Below are 22,800 nucleotides of genomic sequence, written 5' to 3'. Positions count from 1 at the left end.
TCTGCTCGGCAGTCAAGGGGGGCCATGGGCTGGGCTCCACTTCTGGGGTTATAAGCTGGACTCCAAGGCCATCTGGGTCACTGTTCAGGCTCCCGGGTCAGGGGAGGCAAGAAGTTACACTTTATTTTCAATGATTATATTTTCTAGAAGCTCAATTTGGCTGTTGGTCAATTCTGTTGGGTTTTTTTCTGGCCACACCATGTCACTGGTGGGATTTTAGTTCCCTGACCAGGGCTTGAACCCAGGCCCTCAGCAGTGAGAGCACAGAGCCCTAACCACTGGACAGCCAGGGAATTCCCCTGACTGTTCATTTTTGGTAAGCTTTTATTCCTTAGTTGTACCTTCAAAATGTGTATGTGTGTGAATACCCACACATACACATACATACGTATATACACACACATCACTTTATCCAAGAATTCCTATATATGCAGTATTTAGAAGTCTGATTCTGCTTATTGTTGTTTCTTCTCACTCTATTACTTATGTGATTTTTTTTCCTTGTGTTGGCCTACGATTTCTGATGTGGACCATTTTTAAAGTCTTTACTGAATTTGGCAATATTTTGGCTTCTGTTTTATGTTTTGGTTTTTTGGCCGCGAGACATGTGGGATCTTAGCTCCCCTGGCCTACAATTTCTGACTGTACATTCATGTTCCTTAGAATTTCGTGTCTGTGGGAAGACTTGAAGACTGAGTATTTGTGTTTGTTTCTGCCAGGCATCTCGGGCCACTACCAAATCAAGATCACTCTAAGATAAATTACTTATTCTGGTTTCTTCAAGGTGCTTGGGTAACGTGAATTCTAACTCGAAATCTGCGTAAAAGTTGTACCGTGGTCCTGACTTTTCAAGGAATGCCTTTTACCCTTCTACCCAGAATCAAGATTTCGACAGGAAAGTTTCCTTATGATGTCTCTGTGGAATATTTTTTTTTTTTTCTCCTAGTTCATCCAACCAGGGTTTTACCTTTGGGGACTCTAATCTGTCCTTCTACCTTACACAGGCCCCAGGCTTGGTCCCCTTACCTCTGTGAACAGCCTTTGTGTCTAGACTTCTGGACTTTAAATTGTAGGAAGAAAAAGAAAGATGTTCATGACTGCTAATAATATCTACTAAGGAAGAGAAAATACTAAGATGTTTATTTTCTTCCTGTGCGATGGAAGGAAGGGGATGGGAGATCTTTCTGTACTTGGCAAGACTGCAGAATGTATGAGAAAGAGTGACATAACTCAGTAATGATATAAATACAGATAATTAGAGGAAAGGAAACATGGTTTTCACAAGAGAATTCCTGTTAAATCAGCCATAACCCTAAAATGGCATTAAGCATGGAGAGAATGAGATACAAGAACCAGGAGAATAATAAATTTAAAACTTCCACAAGCCTCTAACAAGTTCCATACTGAAGTCATCTTTAAAAAAATATAATAAGTCAAATACACAAACACACACACACATACACATCTATGGTCACTACTGGCTCTGCTTTGGCAGGAAAATGCCAAGCTCATGAATATTCATGACAGGGAAAAGTGTATGGTTCTGTGATTGAGCAGAAGAGCAGCAGATGAGTTTCAGTGGGGGCAAGTCCAGTTTAAAGTGTCACTAAAACACAATGCAAAGTATAACACATCAGACGGTCCTTAACTAGACAGCTCAGCAGCCCCTAGGTGCAGACCTCTCTCACCTAGACGCCTGCAACAATGCCCCCCCCACAGCCGACATCCCCATCTCTGCTTCAGCCCCTGTGATCCATCTTCCAACTGCGATCAAGGTCATTTTAAAAAACTAACATATACATCTGACTATATCACCCTATCTGCTTAAAATCCTCCAACAGCTCCTTATTGCTCCAGGGAAAGAAACAAGATGTCCTGAACACGGTCTACAGGGCCCTGCATGCTGGCCCACCTCCTCTCCAGCCTCATTCCCCACCAGCACGCTCTGTTCAGCCCCCTCTGCACCCTGCAGTTTGCCTCATGTCACATTCCTCCTGCGACGGGCTATTCCATCTCCTGTGTCTTCACCTCACTCTTTTCCTCGTGAATGCCATTCGTGCTTCAGCTCTCACTCCCAACATCGCCTCCTCCGGAAGGTCCCACAACCAGGCTTCTGTTACTCATTCTCACAGCACCACCCTATTAGCTTCCCACGGCTACTGTGACACGTCACCACACACATGGTGGCTTAAAACAACACAGTCATTCCTTTTTGGTTCTGAAGGCCAGAAGTCTGAAATCAGTTTTCACTGCAGCAGAGGTGGTCCCTTCTGGAGGCTCTGAGGGGAGAACAGTTTCCTTCCCTTTTTAAGCCCGTAGTGGCCGCCTGTCTTCCATGGCTGATGGCCCCCTCCCCCACCTTCATAGCACATCACACTCCAATCTCCGCTTCTGTTGTCACATGGCCTTCTCTCCTGATTCCGACCCTCCTGCCTCCCTCTTATAGGGACTCTAGGGACTATTACATCGGGTTTACATAGATAACATTGTATCATCTACTCATCTTAAGATCTTTAATCTAATCACATTTGCAAAGTCCCTGTTTGCCATATAATATTCACAGGGATTAGAACGTGGCGATATTTGGAGGAACCATTATTCAGCGTACCACAAGCACGTATCTTTCCTTCAAAGCACTTATCACCATTAGTGATAATATAGCATGCACCATATTTAGTGTGCTATATTTAGGTCATTATTCGATTAATACTCATCAGCTCGCTAGACTATCAACTCCGCAAGGATAAGAACAGAGCCTGTTTTTCTTCATTACTGGATCCTCAGCACCTAGGCCATATTCAAGAAATATATGTTGGATAAACAGATGGGTTATTATCCAATCACTAAAAACAATAATTAGGAAGGTAAAGTGGCAACAGGCTACAAGGAAATTTTCCCGTGAACTTCCATTATGGTTTTCACTTTGCTTGTGCAATAAATAAAAACCAAAAGGGAAAAAATTACAGTATTGAGTAAGCTCATGAAGAGCTTCAACCAAAACAGATGTTTCTAAGTTGATTACTCACTTATTGTCCAAAAGCTGAAGCTGGTGGTTACTGTCTCTGTGGGACATCTTCAGTTTGGTGCTTTGCTCGGATATCGACAAGTCCACTCTGTTCAAAAGCTGAGAAATCTGGAAAAGAAACTTCGCTTGTAAATGTCATATCAAACCTTTTCAGAAGTAATTTCAGAAAACATTAGTGAGCTGTATTCTCATCAATGGCATTAAATTCAATCTAATTTCATAAATTCATTTAGGAGATCACCTCATCTCTCCACTTCCATTTTCTTTTATACACACCCATCAAAAGTCAAGACCAGGGGCTTCCCTGGTGGCGCAGTGGTTGAGAGTCCGCCTGCCGATGCCGGGGACGCGGGTTCATGCCCCGGTCTGGGAAGATCCCGCATGCCGCGGAGCGGCTGGGCCCGTGAGCCATGGCCGCTGAGCCTGCACATCCGGAGCCTGTGCTCCGCAATGGGAGAGGCCACAACAGTGAGAGGCCCGCATACCGAAAATAAATAAATAAATACATCAAGACCAGAGGAGTTCCCTGGTGGTCTAGTGGTTAGGATTCTGGGCTTTCACTGCCGTGGCCCAGTTTCATTCTCTGGTCAGGGAACTGAAATCCCACAAGCTGCGTGGCACAGCCAAAAAAAAAAAAAAAAAATCAGACCAGTAGCACTGCCAAAATATTCATCATGCACTGAGCACTTAACTACAGGTCTCTGATGAGCAAGCCCAGCTTCTGCCCAGGAGCACTACTTCCCCCTGCTGGCATAAAATGTAAGTCATTTTTACCTTGGAATTTCTACCATTAGTGTGGTTGCTAATCACAGAATGGAATTCTTATCACTTACAGATTCCATCAAGGTCCCAGATTTACCTCCGTATCAAGTTAAGTTACCAGAATATATAATTTTTAAACTATAACCCCTCTCACTCCTTTGTCCCACTACCTATCCATTTCCCTTGTCTTTTTACTAAAATGTATTGAATGATATAAAACTAGCCCTTTATGAAATGCCTTTATTTTCTGCAAAAATTCTGATGTTCAATGTTCCTTAATTCGAGATTCACAGAATAGGTATTCATCAGATCCGAAACAAAGAAAAATTATGTCTCTTCTTATGGATTTCTATATGTTTTTTACTCGGTTTGGCTACTAGAAAGCTTAGTATTTCCTTAGCATCTATTTTTTGATCTAATAATTCTGTCCTCACATTTCTTTAAGAAAATTATTGGACTCATTTCATTTTATTCTTTTTTTCAAGGTTTTATAATAACCATTTTTTACATAAGTAGCTTTAGATCCTTATCAGAGGTAGCTAGCACACAAGTATGTTTAACCCAGTAAATTGACTAGATACCCCATTTTACTGAACAGTCTCTCTTTAAATGAAGAATAGCAAGTAAGGCCGACACTGTAGGGAAAGTCCTAGAAGATAGGCCCCATTATGGCAAAGGGGAACTTCTAAGAAGCCAAAAAACAAACTGAAATGCCAAGAGTTTTGCTTTGAGAAATTAATCTGTGAATTGCAAGGTGGAATACTCTGAAATTTATTAGCCAGCCTACTCTCTAGCTTTGTTTTAATCTTTTCCCACATACAAACTATGTGATGAGGCAGTCCATAAGTCTCATGAATAAAGTATCTATTTCCTGAGCCCCAACTGGGATGAGTGCCCTGTAAAACAATGCTTTGATCACTTACCTGTGTAAGAGGTAGTTTTGGAGATATAATTTAGAAGTTTTGGAACATGTTAATTGTTTGAAGAAGGAGGGGAAAGAATCTTTAAAATTAGGACTGTACTGAAAAATCTTGGCATTTTGGTCGCATACTCACAAGGGGCCACTCCAGTGAAACAGAAGGAGGAAGAAGAAAAGGGATGCTTATGCTGGGTGCCCTACCTAGTTTCTCAGGCAGGAAATAATCAACACCACGTCATTCTTCGAGAAGAACAAATACTCACTTTCACAAAGGTACCTGAAACAGGTCATACCTGTCCCTCCGCATCTTTGATTTTCGTTTCCAAGATCAGCTTGGCAGCCTGCTGCTCTTTGTTCAAGTGCTGGAGCCCCTCGTAGGTCGTTTTGTGCTCAGCAGAGAGTCTGGCTATGCTGGCGTCACATCTATCCGGGCAAACGACAAAGATAATTCTTATCAAAGTCTTCAAACACGCGCTAAAGCATCCTTACACTCTATAAAGTGCACGACCGCACTCGAAGAAACTGCACTATGAATCATGCCTTTTAACAGAGTTCTGAATGAATGCGGAGAGCTGCTCTCATTATGGTTTTTAAGTTAAACCACAGGGATGTTGCTTAATAAGACTAGAGATGTAACCATCAAAGCAACAAAGCCTCTACAAGGCTCACGAGTACAAAACTGAATATGCAGTGAGAGCCCAATTACAACAAACTTACACAGTGAGCCAGATGTGGTCTGTCGCACTGTAGCACCACTTCCACCCTCTCAGGTTCGGGGCCTCTTTGGATTTTGGAGGCAACTTCTACCACATTTGAAAGTACTATTCCTAACCTTTTACCAAACCACCTGTAAGGCTGTATGCTTTAAGTGTGGCCCAGAGCAGAAGGCTCTACAGCTGGTCCCAGCTGCTCTGCCCTTGAGCCTTACAACTTGGCAGTTCCAAAGGTGCCAAAAGTATTTGCGGCAGATAAGCTGGGTTATGAAGCCTCTGTCAAACACTAACAGCAGAGTCACAGAATGACCCCCTAGGAATTGAGAGCAAAGTCATGCCCTGTTCCAACACAATCATTCCTGCTTTGAGAAGGAGCAGCCAGCTTGCTACTGGGCTCCAGTAGAGACTGCATGCCTAAGCAGGGGTCACTGAGTGACCGTGCAATCTGGGCAGCCCATCATGAACACCAAGCCATAGAAGTGGGCATATGGGCAGCACTCCGTCCTGGAGGGAAAGGGATATACAGACGTCAGGCTTAACCGTCCTAAAGGCATAAGTAAATTACAGGAGCCCAGACTCCTGTGGCCTCTACTCTTCCTACTGCCAGTTTCCTTCAACTCACATGTATGGCCTGGGATCAGATGAGCTTAAAATACAAATGTTTAAAGTACTCAACAATCAAAGATAGATTCACATCCATCAAGAGAACTCTATAAACTATTTTTAAAAAGCAAAGATGAAAAAAGAATAAGGGGTTAAGAGAAAAAAATGAGAAATCCTAGAAATAAGCTAAACGGTTTTCTTAATAGAGCTGACAAACATGACTGGACATGACTGAAGATAAAATCAGTGAATTAGAAGATAGTAGCAAGGAGCTCACTCAGAATGCAGCAAAGACAGACAGAGATTCAAACATGAAAAAATAGTTAAGAAAGATGGAGGACAAATAAAGAGATGCTAACATAAGTCAAAGGGAGGTTGAGAAGTCCCCCCCCCAAAAAATGGAGAGAATGGCAAAAAAGCAATATTTGAGGTGTGAGTGCTGACAACTTTCTAAAACTGAAAAAAGACATGTGTTTTAAAGTATTCAATGAATACAAAGTGGCATAAGTAAAAATAGAGCATGGTGAAATTCAGATAACCCATGATAAAGATAAAGATTTTAAAAGCTACCAGAGACTAAAGACAAAATGACTTTTTTGACTGACTGTAAGATTGACAGCACACAAGTGATATCAGAAGACAGTAGATATCAGAAGACAAAAAATATCATAAGATGTTGGAGAAACAGCTTCTAAGGATTGAGCGGAAACAACCTATCATGCAAGGATAAGTACAAAATAAAGACAGTTTTAGACATACAAAGATTAAGAAATGTATCACCCACACAGCCATACTGAAAAAGTCATTAAATAATAGACTTCAGTACGAAGAAAAGAACACCCAGAGAGAAGGAGTAGGATGTAAGAAACAACAGTGAGCAAACTGAGAAAATTTTTGGAAAATTTATTGTTTTGTAGACTCTGAAGAAAGTAAGCTACCAGTTCAATTATTCCAAACTTCTTGAGTCCTTACTTGGTATTGAATCACATTTTCTCTTGTTTAGCTTAATCATTTGGCTAAAATGCTATAGTCCTTTTTGGAAGTAACAGAAAAAAAAAGTATTAGGAAAAAAAATGTTTAATATTGACTAAAATATTTTTTAATATTTTAAAACACAATCTGACAAACTGCATATATGCACTTTCTAAATTTCAATGTTCATAATAAAACAGACACAAAGCAACAATTATGTCACTATCCTTCTATACTGGAAATCTTTTTTAATGTTTAATGTTCAATGCTGGCATTTGTACAATCATGCTATATCGCACACTGTAGGTGGAAAAGTATATTTTATAAGCTTTCTTGAGGGCGACTTGGCAGTATATACCCCAAATCTTGAAACATGAATATATTTCTATGTACCTGTCAATCTAGGAATTAACCCCAAAGAAACAAAAGTGTGAGCAAAGAAAAATCAAACTAATTAAATTCTGTATAAATTCCTTGAACAATTTCCTGTTTCAGGATAAAACAAAAATCCTTTAAAACGCTCAGAAAGAGTTGGTCCCAACCCACTTACCTCCCTGCATCATCTCCTATATTATGTCCCCGTTTTTCCTCTGCCCTCAGCCACACTGATTACACTTCAGGGCTTTGAACTTATGTCACTCCTTCCCACTTCAAGGCCTTGATGCAGGCTGTTCTCTCCGTCTGCAGTGTTCTTCCCTGACCTTTTCACCTGCTTAGTTACTATTCATCCCTCAAGCTAAGCACACAAGTCACTTCCTTATGGAAGCCTTCCTGGAGCCCCCAGAGTAGATTGGGTACAGCAAGTACACACTTTCAGGATGCCCCATATTTCTCTTTTACTGAACTTCTTATAATAAACATTTATTATTATTACTATTTATTATCATTAATCTCTTAATCCTTGTTTCATGACACGTTCTCATCATTAGTCCATGCATGGCTCACTTCATTCAGTTAATTATTATTATTATTATTATTTGCTGTATGCGGGCCTCTCACCGTTGTGGCCTCTCCCATCGCGGAGCACAGGCTCCGGACGCGCAGGCCCAGTGGCCATGGCTCACGGCCCAGCCGCTCCGCGGCATGTGGGATCTTCCCAGACCGGGGCACGAACCCGTGTGTCCCCTGCATCGGCAGGCAGACTCTCAACCACTGCACCACCAGGGAAGCCCCAGTTAATTACTTTTTAATAACTGCTCCTATTCTGAATCCTGTCATCATTCCCTTGTTCTCCTTTTAAGACTATATTGCACACATACACACACATATGCATGTGTGTGTATATATACATACACACATACATATATATATATTTCTTGAAAGTATGTTATGTGTGCATTAGTTGAATTCAACTTTTAAAAAGCCATTATGTCATATGTAATATTTTGATACTTATTGTTTTCACTTATTGCTAAGATTCAACTATATTGTTACATGCCACTGTAGTTCTTCATTTTAACTACAGAATAACATTCTACTGTTTGTTACAATTTATTTGTCCATACTCCCCACTGCTGGGCACTTTGGGTTATTTTGGGATTTTGCTATTGTGAACAATGCTGCTATGAACATGCTCTCCTGTGGTACAAGTACAACCATGTATCTCAGGCAGAAATTGATGGATCACAGACTATGTGTATGTTCAACACTGGGAGGGAATATCAGACCCCACTAATTTATACTCCTACTAGCAATGGGTAAGAGATCCTAGGCACCTACACCCTCTCTAATGCTTGGCATTGTCAGATATTTCAGATGCCAATCAACTGGGTGTAAAAAAGCATATATTGTTATGGTTTTAAATTTTCATTTCAACATTAACCAGTGGGGCTTCCCTGGTGGCGCAGTGGTTGAGAGTCCGCCTGCCGATGCAGGGGACGTGGGTTCGTGCCCCGGTCCGGGAAGATCCCACATGCCGCGGAGCAGCTGGGCCCGTGAGCCATGGCCGCTGAGCCTGCGCGTGCGGGGAGCGGGTCCCCCCGGGGGGGAGAGCAAAAAAAAGAGAGGGCCCCGAAAAAAAAAAAAAAAAAAAAAAAAAAAAAAAACATTAACCAGTGATGTTGAATCTCTTCACAGGTTTATTGGCCATATGTGTTTCTTCTTTGGTAAGGTATCAGTTCATGTCTCTTACCCACTGTTATATTGGGTTGTTGGCATTATTCTTATTAAGTTGTATGAGGTCTTTATATATTCTTGACACTAACCTTTTACCATCCAATATCTTCCTCAATTTGTAACTTCTTATTTTCTTCTTCAAGAATGATGAGCAACGTTTTAAATTTTAAAATAATCAAATCCATCAATGCCTTTTATATCAAGAAGAAATCCTCTGCTACCTAAAGGTCTAAAAAAGGGGTCCCCCAACCGCCGGGCCACAGACCAGTACTGGTCCATGGCCTGTTAGGAACCGGGCTGCACAGCAGAAGGTGAGCGGCAGGTGAGCTAGCGAAGCTTCATCTGTATTTACAGACGCTCCCCATCGCTCACATTACCGCCTGAGCTCCGCCTCCTGTCAGATCAGCAGCGGCATTAGATTCTCACAGGAGCGCGAACCCTACTGTGAACTGCGCATGTGAGGGATCTAGACTGCGCACTCATTATGAGAATCTAATGCCTGATGATCTGAGATGGAGCTGAGGCGGTGATGCTAGCACTGGGGAGTGGCTGCAAATACAGATTATCATTAGCAGAGAGGTTTGATTGCACAGAGATCATAATAAATCAAGTGCTTACAGACTCATATCAAACCCCTATTACTTGAGGTGGATAGACCTAGAGTCTGTCATACAGAGTGAAGTAAGTCAGAAAGACAGAGACAAATACCGTATGCTAACACATATATATGGAATTTAAGAAAAAAAAATGTCACGAAGAACCTAGGGGTAAGACAGGAATAAAGACACAGACCTACTAGAGAATGGACTTGAGGATATGGGGAGGGGGAAGGGTAAGCTGTGACAAAGCGAGACAGAGGCATGGACATATATACACTACCAAACGTAAGGTAGATAGCTAGTGGGAAGCAGCCGCATAGCACAGGGAGATCAGCTAGGTGCTTTGTGACCGCCTGGAGGGGTGGGATAGGGAGGGTGGGAGGGAGGGAGACGCAAGAGGGAAGAGATATGGGAACATATGTATATATATAACTGATTCATTTTGTTGTAAAGCAGAAACTAACACATCATTGTAAAGCAATTATACTCCAATAAAGATGTTAAAAAAAAAACCCTATTACTGGCTTCCCTGGTGGCGCAGCAGTTAGGAGTCCACCTGCTGATGCAGGTGACATGGGTTCGAGCCGTGGTCCGGGAAGATCCTACATGCCCCAGAGTAACTAAGCCCGTGCAGAGCAACTAAGCCCGTGGGCCACAACTACTGAGCCCGTGGGCCTAGAGCCTGTGCTCCGCAACAAGAAAAGCCACAGCAATGAGAAGTCCACGCACCCCAAATAAAGAGTAGCCCCCACTCGCCGCAACTAGAGAAAGCCTGCGCGCATCAACGAAGACCCAACCCAGCCAAAAATAAATAAGTAAATAAATTTATGAAAAAAAAAACTATTACTGAATGGTAAGTGACGATTAAGCTGCATCTGGTGGCAGGCTTTACAGTGGCAAGTGAGTTGATGTACTTCAATTGTAGAGCTGCATCTGGTGGCAGGCTTTAAGTCAGAATCCAACACTTATTTTAGTCCACGCGTGGCCCGCCCATTATTTTATTTACCACTTCCATCCACGCCTCTTTCCCACACTGTGCACTTATCTCAGTCACAGTTTGGGTAAGCCCACAAGCTAACCCTAGCCAAAACGAGTAATAAACAAACGCTGCTGGAGAGCTTCTTTGAAAAGACCCAATGATGAGACAGCAGAAGCCTCTAAGACTGCCAACAAAAAGAAAGCTGCATTTAAAAGAAAATACCAAGAGTCCTACTTAAATTAGGGGTTCATCGCAACAGGTGATTCACATTCTCCAAGCCCGCTTTGTATAATATGTGGCAACCGGCTACCCAACAAAGGCACGAAACCTTCAAAACTGCTTCTCCACGTGGAAACCAAGCACCCTGCATTAAAAGACAAGGCTTTGGAGTTTTTCAAAAGAAAAAAACATGAACACAAAGAACAGAAGCAAGTATTGAAGGCCACCACTTCATCAAATGTGTCTGCACTGAGAGCATGAAATGTGTCTGCATTGCTAAAGCTAAGAAGCCCTTTACTGTTGGTGAAGAGTTGATCCTGTCTGCTGCTACGGACATTTGTCATGAACTTTCAGGAGAGGCTGCAGTTCAAAAGGTGGCACGTGTTCCTCTTTCGGCTAGCACCATAACTAGATGAATTGATGAAACAGCAGAGGATACTAAGGCACAACTGTTAGAGAGGATTAATGAGTCACCATGGTATGCAATCCAGGTTGACGAGTCTATCAAAGTTGACAACAAGGCAACAGTGCTTCTTTTTGTGTGATACATCTTTCAGGAGGATGTGCATGAGGATATGTTATGTGCACTTTTGTTGCCAACCAACACCACAGCTGCAGAACTATTAGGGTCTTTGAATGACTACATATCAGGAAAACTGAATTGGTCATTTTGTGTCAGTATATGCACAGACAGAGCGGCTGCCATGACTGGACAGCTTTCTGGTTTCACTACTCAGGTCAAAGAGGTCGCTTCTGAATGTGAGTCTATGCATTGTGTCACCCATAGAGAAATGATGGCTACCCGAAAAATGTCGCCTGAACTTAACAACGTTTTGCAGGATGTGATTAAAATTATCAACCACGTTAAAATACATGCCCTTAACTCACGTCTGTTCGCGCAGCTCCATGAGGAGATGGACGTAGAGCACAGACGTCTTCTCTTATACACAGAAGTGAGATGGCTTTCTAAAGGTAGGTCACTGGCCAGAGTTTTTGAGTTACGAGAGCCACTCCAGAGATTTTAGAAAAACAGTCACCAGTGGCAGCACATTTCAGTGACACAGAATGGGTCACAAAACTTGCTCACTTGTGGGCTTCCCTGGTGGCACAGTGGTTGAGAGTCCACCTCCCGATGCAGGGGACACGGGTTCGTGCCCCGGTCCGGGAGGATCCCACGTGCCGCGGAGCGGCTGGGCCCGTGAGCCATGGCCGCTGAGCCTGTGCGTCCGGAGCCTGTGCTCCGCAACGGGAGAGGCCACAACAGTGAGAGGCCCACGTACCGCAAAAAAAAACCCCACAGAAAACAAAAAAAAAAAACTTGCTTACTTGTGAGAAATATTCAACCTGCTCAGCGAACTCAATCTGTCACTTCAGGGGAGAACCACAACTGTGTTCAAGTCGGCAGATAAGGTGGCTGCATTCAAAGCCAAACTGGAATTATGGGGGCGATGAGTGAATGTTAGGATTTTTGACATGTTTCAAACATTAGCAGAGATTTTGAAAGAGACTGAGCCAGGGCCTTCTTTCTCCCAGCTGGTGCATGATCACCTATCTCAGCTTTCAGAAGAGTGTGAGCATTACCTCTCAAGCACAAAAGACCCCCAAACTGGGAAGGAATGGATCCGCGACCCATTTGTGAATAAGCCAGGTGAAGCGACTTTGTCCATGCTAGAAGAGGATCAACTTCTTGAGACTGCAAATGACGGTGGCCTTAAAAGTATGTCTGAGACAACTTCATATGATCTGGATTAAGGTGAAAGTGGAATAGCCTGAGATTGCCACAAAAGCACTGAAAAGCCTGCTTCCATTTCCAACATCCTGCAGAGTTTACTGCAGTGACAGCAACCAAAACAAGATTACGGAGTAGACTAGACATAAGCAATACACTTCGGGTGTCACTGTCTCCCATCATCCCCAGATGGGACCATCTAGTTGCCGGAAAACAAACTCAGGGCTCCCACTGATTCCGCATTATGGTGAGTTGTATAATTATTTCATTATACATTACAATGTAATAATAATAGAAATAGAGTGCACAATAAATGTAATGTGCTTGAATCATCCCCAAACCGCATCCCCTCTGCCCTGGTCCGTGGAAAAACTGTCTTCCACAAAACTGGTCCCTGGTGCCAAAAAGGTTGGGGACTGCTGGCCTAAAATATATCCATCTATATATTTCTATTAAAAGTTTTAAGTCTTATGTTTAGCATTTAAGTCCTTTACTCATCTGGAGTGGATTTTGTATCTGGTGTGAGGCAGGAAACAAAGGATCTTTTTTGATAAGGATAATAAATTTTCTAGCTCCATTTACAAAACAATCCCTCCTTTCTCCACTGATCTGCTGTGCCATCTATCACATATACCAAAGTCCCAGACATGTGTGGTTCGATTTCTGGACTTTCTATCCTATTCCATTGTTCAGTTTCTCTATCCCTAAGCCAACAACATACCATCTTAATTACTGTAGTTTCATAACAAGTCTTGCTATCATCTGGTAGGGCAATTCTCCCCTCCTTGGTCATCTTCAGAAGTGTCCTGGATATTTTTTACTCTTAACCCTGATATATAAACATTAGGATCATCTTATCAAGTTTCTCTGTAAAACTCTGAATTCTAATTGGAATTCCATTGATTCTAAAGGTTAAATTGTGAAAACTGATACTTTTAAAGATATTAAGATTTCCTACCCTTGAATATAATACCCATTTCGATTTACTAATGTTTTCTTATTATTTCTTTTTCTTTAATAAATTTATTTATTTACTTTCGGCTGCGTTGGGTCTTTGTTGCTGCACACAGGCTTTCTCTAGTTGCGGCGCGCAGGGGCTACTCTTCATTGCGGTGTGCGGGCTTCTCACTGTGGTGGCTTCTCTTGTTGCGGAGCACGGGCTCTAGGCGCGTGGGCTTCAGTAGTTGTGCCACGCGGGTTCAGTAGCTGTGGCGCACGGGCTTAGTTGCTCCACGGCATGTGGGATCTTCCCAGACCAGGGATCGAACCTGTGTCCCCTGCATTGTCAGGCAGATTCTCAACCACTGTGACACCAGGGAAGCCCCTCTTATTATTTCTTAATCAAATTTTAAAAATTTTTCAAGAAGTCTTGAATAATTTTTGTTAGATCTATGCCTAGTTATTACACATTCTCTGATTTTATTTTAAATGGAATCTTCATTTTAAGTCTGTTTTCTAGTTGTTTGCTATTGGTTTACAGTAAAGAAACTGACCTTTATACATTAATATATATAGCCACCTTGCTAAATTTACATTAACAGATTAAGAGAGAAAAATTATCTGATGACTTGAACAGATGCAAAAAACATTTGAGAAAACTCAATGCAAATTATAAAGATTCTTAGTAAATTTGGAATGTAAGAAAACATCCTGAATCTGATAAATCCATGTTTGATTATCATCCAAAAACGGAAAACCTCTGGAGGTATTCTCATTAAAGCTGAAAACCAGAGAAAGATGCCCACGACCACAATTTCTACTTAACTGTATTGAACATTTTAGCCTGTACAAGATGACAAGAAAAGAGACTAAGGATATGAGGATCAGAAAAGAAGAAATTAAATTGTCATTATTTGTAGATGATATCATTTCTACAGAACCCCCCCCAAATCTACAAATCAGAATCATAAGTGAAATAAAATAATTATTTTGCAATAGTTCATTTAATGTCTCTCTCTCCTGCTAGAAAGAATATAAGCTGCATTTAAGGAAGAAGGACAACTGCTTTTTTCATCACTAAAACCCTAGTGCCTAGCACAGTGCCTTGCATGTAGTAGGGGCTCAATAAATATTTGCAAATGAGTGACTCTAAGGAATAGTACTACCTACCGTGCACTGTACACAATACATGACCTATATTAGTTCATTTACTCCTCACAAATCATCCCCACTCCACAAATGCTGGTTAAAAACACCACCAAATACCCTTCTTTTAAATTCTGAGTTCACAATTTTTAAGCAAAACATTATTTAAATCGTATTTGGGGAAATCTGAGGTTTTAACATATTATAGAAAGGCATTATTTTCCAATCCAAATAGAAGATCATTGGCTAGAAACTGTCAGGTATCACTACATCAGACCAGTTCACCATCTGTACAAAGCTGTTCGAGGGACAGACTGTGTTTGAAGAAGTTACTTGAAAAGGTCTCAGAAGGATCCCGAAGCTCATGGCTCACACATGTGCACTAGCTATAGCTTGGCTTTCATATTTTGTCTCACCTGGAAACACAAATACTACTACATAAATTTCCATTAATACAGGAGTGGCTAAATACGTTCAAATATGGTACATACATATAGCAGAATACTCTCTATCCAATTAAAAAGTACGCCAGATTTGTGTGCACACTCGAAGGAGGCCCACAGTATATTGTTATGGAGAAACAAGTGGCAGAAGAGCACGTAGAATACTTTGTAAAATTAAAATCCCACTGTTAGGTAATTATTACACTGCAAATCATTACATTACCGTAGTGATAAATTATCTTATAATTATGTATGAGAAAAGTCTAAAAGGACAGATACCAAACTGTTAACATTAATTACCTCTAAGAAGTAAAACAGAGCTAGGAGCTGATGAGCCTCCATTCTTCTACTTCATGTATTTCATAGTATTTCTGACTGTTTATCACAAGCATATACCATTTCTGTTCCTTTATAAGTACAAGGGCAGGGGAGGCAGGGGATGCAGCGAGGGACACAGGGTGTGACACCAAAGCCTCCCATCAGGAAATATACACAGTGAAATCAACTGTGGTTTTCTTAGGTTAATAACAACGTATTCTCAAATGTTTCAGGAAAAAATTTCTTTTAAAAAGAATAATAGAGTAAGTTACTTGTAATAATGATAGAGTAAGTAAAATGCTAACAATTGGTAAATCTTGCAAGTTTTCTATAAGTTTAAAATTATTTCAAATATATATATATATATATAAGAAAAAAGGATAAGCAATATTACTCTCTCAGCTAGTAGTGAATCAAAGACATCATTCTTCTCTTTTCTAGAAACATACTCATAAAAGGCAGCCTTGGGGCTCGAATATAGCTGCATGTGTGACACAGGTGCTTTAGTTAAACAAGAATTTGCAATTAATCTGACCAGTTGTCCTGTTTCATCCTGAAGTTATATTATAGATGAACCAATAATGCACTCATTGCAAATTTTCCCTTTTCGGGTCTTTGGGCAGCTGTTATCTCCCAGGTACAGTTCTTGGTTATGGCCATCAGGTGGCAGAATGACTCTATCACTTGGCTATCTGATCAATGATGGCAGGGAGGTAGTCAGAAGTCCAGAACAGAGTCCCGAAGGTCTAGCAACAGATATGACTTGGGCACCATGCTTAGGCAGATCTTCTCTTACAGCTTATGAGATGGTGGCGTACGGCATTGAAAAGGCAATGACACTTACATAATGCCTACGTCATTCACCTTACTTTATCTCTTCACATCGGCATTTTATAATCTTGCAACCTTACATAGGTGAATACAGTACAATAAGATATTTTGAGAGAGAGACCACATTCACATAACATTCATTATAGTAAATTGTTGTAATTTTCTATTTTATTATTAATTATTGTTAATCTCTTACTTTATAAATTAAACTTTATCATAGGGATGTATGTATAGGAAAAAACATAGTATATATAGGGTTCAGTGCTATCCTTGGTTTCAGGCATCCACTGGGAGTCTTGGAATGTATTCCCTTGGGACTACTGTATCATAATCTAAGCCTCCAACATGGGTGTTATCCATGGCCTAACAAAATATTGGCATTATCAAGAAGTTCCATGATATAGAAACACATCTTACAAGTATATCAACTTAAATTCCTAGGTGCCCATCCCTGCATAACCACTGATAGAGTGCTTTGGGTTTTGGGGGTTTCTTTGTTTTGCTTTCTGCTAGTTATTAAATTGTAGTGAATGACATTCGTAGGAAATATCTCTAGTTCCAGCTTGATCTCTTTCAATCAACAGCAATAAAGCTAATGTAAATTGAAAAAAAAGTGGCAATGACACTTAAAACGTTAAGTTGCTCATCTTCCATATAATAATTATTATTATATATATAATTATTGTATGTATACATCATTAAGCCCTTAAGTGCTGGCAATAATTTAATTGAATCAGACTACATAGAAATTTACATCCCAGGACATTGTCAAAAACAGCAGAACATGACATATACACACTACTATATATAAAAGAGATAACCAACAAGGACCTACTATATAGCACAGGGAATTATACTGAATATTTTGTAATAACCTATAAGGAAAAAGAATCTGAAAAAGAATATATATATATGTATATATATATATCACTGTACTGTACACCTAAAAGTAGCATGATATTGTAAATCAACTATTCGTCAATTTTTAAAAAAAGAATTATATTGGGGATACACAGACCTACTAGAGAACTCCATTCTCTAGTAGGTCTGTGTCTTTATTCCCGTCTTGCCCCTAGGTTCTTCATGACCTTTTTTTTTTTTTCCTTAGATTCCATATATATGTGTTAGCATACGGTATTTGTTTTTCTCTTTCTGACTTACTTCACTCTGTATGACAGACTCTAGGTCCATCCACCTCACTACAAATAACTCAATTTCATTTCTTTTTATGGCTGAGTAATATTCCATTGTATATATATGTCACATCTTCTTTATCCATTCATCTGTTGATGGACACTTAGGTTGCTTCCATGTCCTGGCTATTGTAAATAGAGCTGCAATGAACATTTTGGTACATGACTCTTTTTGAATTACGGTTTTCTCAGGGTATATGCCCAGTAGTGGAATTGCTGGGTCGTATGGTAGTTCTATTTTTAGTTTTTTAAGGAACCTCCATACTGTTCTCCATAGTGGCTGTATCAATTTACATTCCCACCAACAGTGCAAGAGGGGTCGGTCCCTTTTCTCCACACCCTCTCCAGCATTTACTGTTTGTAGATTTTTCAAACATCCAGTTTTCAACAAAAGTTGTAAGACATACAAAGAAACAGGAAAATGTGAAATAAACATAGGGGAAAAAGCAGGCAAAAGAAACTGCCTGTGAGAGAGCACAGAGGCCAAATTTAAAAGACAAAAACTTCAAGGCAGCCATTATAAATATAGATGATTAAAGAAATAAAGGAAACTTCCTTTAAAAAGTAAAGGAAAAGGGGCTTCCCTGGTGGCGCAGTGGTTGAGAGTCCGCCTGCCGATGCAGGGGACACGGGTTTGTGCCCCGGTCCGGGAAGATCCCACGTGCCGCGGAACGGCTGGGCCCGTGAGCCATGGCCGCTGAGCCTGCACGTCCGGAGCCTGTGCTCCGCAACAGGAGAGGCCACAGCAGTGAGAGGCCCGCGTACCACAAAAAAAAAAAAAAAAAAAGGAAAGGAAGAGATACTGACAATGTCTCATCAAGCAGAGAACACCAACAAAGAGACAGAATTTTTTTTTTTAAAGAACCAAGCAGACCCAATCAAGAACATAAAAAGAAAACCCTTAGAATGGGGGAAAGTTTTTTCAAATCAGCTATCTGACAAGAGAATTGTATCTAGACTATATAAAGAACTACTACAACTCAATAATTAAAAAAAACCAACCCTCAATTTGAGAAGGGGCAAAGGATCTGAATAAACAGTTCTCTAAAGAAAATATACAGATGACCAATAAGTACATTAAATGATGTTCACCACCTTTAGTTATTAGGGAAATGCAAATCAAAACCACAGTAAGATGCCTCTTCACACTCACTAGCTTGGCTATAATCAAAAAGACATATAACACGTGTGGAAGAGGATGTGTAGAAACCAGAGCCTCGTACGCTGCTGCTGGCAACATAAAATGGTGCAGCCACTTTGGAAAACAGTCTGGCTGTTCTGTTCCTCAAAGGGTAAAATACAGAGTTACCATATGACTCAACAACTATACTCCTAGGAATACACATCCAAGAGAAATGAAAACATATGACCATACAAACTTGTACGTGAATGTTCAAAACAGCATTATTTATCATGGCCAAAAACTTTTAACTTGACGATATCCAATGTACCTATTTTTTTCTTTACACCGGGACTTGCTTACCCTGAGGGAACTTGCACACCTGCCTCAGCACACAGGTATTTCTCCTCTAAGGCTCTGACACCATCCAAACAGACCTCATAGAGGAAAGTGGATGAAGCCACTGAGTCTTGGACAAATGAAGATGATAAGCCAAATAATGGACCAAATGTCTCGTCAGGAACAGGAAAGCTAAACTCTGAGCTCTGCGTTAGGGAGGGGTAGGAAACTCTCTGAGACAGTCCTGTTTAGGGTGTGTTCTGCTTAGTGGGGGAGGGGTGTCTGTCACCTCCATAGATAACCATAGATAATTTGCCTTTGCCCTTTCCAGCTGGATCTCCACGGAGGAATCAGGACCTGTTTCCTATCAATTACTTCACCAATGGATCTATGAACACTATAAGATAAAACCTGAAATAATATTGCAGCCTACTCATTTAAGACTATCACTGTGAAAGTTCATACCCTTTCAACACCATCATATAATTAATGCAAGAAAACCGAAACTTTGCCAAGGAATTTTTATTTCACATGAGTTTGTTTCAACAAAGTCTCATTAGCGTTCCAGGAAAAAGATGAATATAGCCACAAAACAAAGCAAAAATACGTGGAGCTTCCAACATGTTTTTTTTAATTGTTTCGGAGTAAAAGCATTTGTTTACAGAGAAAGAACAAGCTGGGTAGAGAAGTTAGTAAGAAACTGCAGAAGAAAAATGTAAAATTCCTGAAAGTATTTCAAAATTTTGTAATTAGAACCAGTATTATGAGGATAATTTCACTGCAGCTGCTCCTGAGACAATAATAGGTCCCATTTGCTCTATATTCACTCCATCCCATGCACACACTAAGCCTCTTACATATATCGTCTCGCTTAATCTTCATCTGCAACTCAAGTGACTACGAAAATTTCCAAAGTTCTCCTGAAGTTCTTACTCTGCCTTGTAGCTCTGAAGCTCCTCAACTCCTTACAGTTCTGAGAGGTGTAACAGAGCTGGGGTTTCGTTTCAGCTGATCTCCACAGAAAAGATTCAAGTTTTCTCAGTCCAATTACAGTGATTTTCCAAATCATTAATTCATCCAAACAAACATTTATTGAGTACCTACTGTTTTCCAGAGACTGTTCTATGCACTGAAGGTACAAAAATAAAAGATGCGGTACTCCACCCCAAGACAACAGAGAGACTCAATAGAACAGAGAGTGGGGTACCTGGGAAAACTTCCTGGAGGAGGCTGAATCTTAAAGGCTGACTAGAAGTTAGAAAAGAGAGGGAAAAGGCATGCTAGGTACAAGAACAGCATGTGCAAAGGCACAGATATTCAGGGAACAGCAAGCAGTGGATTACTGCTGAAAGGTACAGTGCGAGGGTAGAGAGAGGTAAGGGGGTCAACGGGGTATCTCTCACCAAGGGCCATACTGAGACTGGAGTTCACCCAGCTGAGGACAGAAAATCACACAAGCGTAGAACCAGGAGCCCTCTGCTGTGAGACAGATGTTCATCCAGTGGACCCTAATACACAGGCCAAATATTCAGGGCTCTTCATGTGTTGTCTGCACAAATACCCCCTAACATCCCAAAGAGGCCTTGGGTTCTGTGGGTCCCCTTTTCCCCCTCCCACCCTTTGCAGGCCACTTCCATTCTCGCCTCAGGGTGATCGGAACCCCGTGTTATCTCCACAGCTCCTGTGTGCACTCCTGCTTGACCCTTGACGGCCTGCAAACGCTTTGGAGATTGTGCACCTCCAGCAAGCTCCCAGCTGACAGGGACGCCACTGGTCCATGGGGCACCCTTTCAGTAGTGAGTGCCTAGAACAGCACTCTTCCTCCTACCTGAGGGGAAAGATCTGTTTTTCAAATGTACAATCTACCATGGACCAATACTTTCAGAAAATGAAATAAAAATGAATGACAAGACAAGTGAAATTTTAAAAAGACACACAAACTATACGTCCCAACTGTGTATTATTGGGTTCAGTAAACATAACATTAACCTAGCAAATTACTCAGGTCAACTGAGCCCTCCCCTCATCGACTCCTGCACACACAGCTCCAACTACAGAAGCGCAAGAAGTCAGGGCTGCTCAAAACAAGGTCTAACTGCCACTGCTACATTTTATGGGCAAAGGAGAGGATGTACCAGAAGAAGCAAAGGATTTGCTCTGGGGCTCCATGAATATATTCCCCACTAAAATGGAGTTGATGAAAACTCGCTCCTGATACACAGAGGTGCAAACATCTGACCACCTACCTGGCCACTCGTCCCCGGAGATCTCCCAGGCCGGAGAGTTGCCGCATCTCCAGAGTCTTTAAGGCAGAATTTGTTCCATAGCTAATGTTGTCCCGGGCGCGGATCTGCTCCTGGAGTACCTGAGCAACACACAAAAACACTAACGGAGTCATCCGGGAATTCACATGCTGCCACAGAAGCATTTTACGCTTTTGGTAAAAACAAGAATGTTCAACTCCTTTCAGAAGAGGCTCCTTTGTAAGAGTCACCTGATATACATGGAGAACCAGGGGCTTAGAAGAGAGACCTCAGAGATGACACTTGGACCAAGGCCCTGCATTTACCAGTAAAAACACTGAGACTCAGATGTCAGGTGACTTGATGGAGGTCCCGCTGCAGGAAGAGGCAAAGCTGAGACTAGAAGCCTGGACTCGTGGAGCACAGTTCAGAGGTCTTACCCCGCGCCAGGGTGCTTTTTAATAGTCATTGTTTTAGGCGAACGATCCCTAAATCTGGGAAATAATAAATCAAGAAAAAGGCGGGGAAGAGGGGCATCAGGCAAAGAGGTCCAAATTCCAGTCCCTCCAGCTGTGTGATCCTGGGAAAGTGCCTCAAGCCTCAAGTTTTCTGAGCTTCCTTTTCCTCATCTGTTGACAGTAATGGTGATTATACTCCTAAGGCCACTTTATGGGAACATTACATAAGATAATGCATACAAAGCACTTAGCACAATGCCCAGTACATGGTAAATACAGGAAATGCTAATGATTCTTCCTAGTACCTATTCGTAACAACATTTATACAGCACTGGAATGGTAGAATGTGTCTCAGAGAAAAGACATTAAATGAAAGCAGAACTACTGGAAGATGGAATGACCCAACACAAAAGCATGAACTTGTGGAGCATCCATCCTGGGAAGTCTGCAAAGGAATGATGGAGATGAAGAGGGCATCCGTGGTGTTTATTGAGCATGTCCTGGGAGGAGCCCAGGGCTGCGATACACGCTGACATGCACAAATCCACACAGCGCCCTGTGAGGGAGGTACTCTCAGGAGACCTGTGCTATAGACCAGGAAGTGAGGCACCAACAGCTGAAGTGATAAACCCAACATCACCTGGGGAGCAAGTGGCTAGCTGGGACTGACCCAGGCAGCCTAGCTCGAGAATCCAAGCTCATAACCACGCTGCAATGCTGCCTGCCAAACCAGCAACGAATCTGAGACAGAAGCACTAAGGACAGACAGACAGATATGAAAATCCAAGTCCTAGGTTACAGGAGACCCCTCAAAAGCAAAAGTTCGCATCAGACGTTTCTTTGAACATTTCCTTATCCTTTTGCTCACAGCCTCCTTTCCCCCTCCCTCCTCCTCTCCCTGTATTCTGTCCTCCACACTCCCGCCACCCCATTAGCACACTCTCTCCTTCTTTTTTTTTTTAAATAAATGTATTTATTTATTTATCTGGCCGCATTGGGTCTTCGTTGCTGTTCACAGGCTTTCTCTAGTTGCAGCGAGCAGGGGCTACTCTTCGTTGTAGTACGCAGGCCACTGTGTGGTTGCTTCTCACCAACAGTGTGGTGGCTTCTCTTGTTGTGGAGCACGGGCTCTAGG

At 41.5% G+C, this 22,800-nt stretch overlaps 1 protein-coding gene across 2 annotated transcripts in view; it reads right to left on the bottom strand.

The window, feature by feature from the left end:
- Positions 1–22,800, bottom strand: part of FAM81A (family with sequence similarity 81 member A) — an 86,595-nt gene that overhangs the window by 18,099 nt on the left and 45,696 nt on the right. For both annotated transcript variants that reach the window (XR_003436371.1, XM_027123178.1), the window contains 3 exons: positions 21,211–21,329; positions 5,000–5,129; positions 3,027–3,133 (listed from right to left, as the gene is read on the bottom strand). Coding sequence is in view for 1 of the 2 variants with exons in the window: in XM_027123178.1 (XP_026978979.1) it covers positions 3,027–3,133; positions 5,000–5,129; positions 21,211–21,329 (356 nt within the window). In the remaining variant the exon portion in view is untranslated. The remainder of the gene's footprint in view (positions 1–3,026; positions 3,134–4,999; positions 5,130–21,210; positions 21,330–22,800) is intronic.

This window comes from Aethalodelphis obliquidens, unplaced genomic scaffold (assembly GCF_003676395.1).
Source record: "Aethalodelphis obliquidens isolate GAN/ISIS:26980383/991018 unplaced genomic scaffold, ASM367639v1 scaffold26, whole genome shotgun sequence".
In the NCBI taxonomy this organism is placed as follows: Eukaryota; Metazoa; Chordata; class Mammalia; order Artiodactyla; family Delphinidae; genus Aethalodelphis; species Aethalodelphis obliquidens.
The sequence above is the reverse complement of the archived record's forward strand: the minus strand, read 5'-3'. Positions and strand labels throughout refer to the sequence as shown.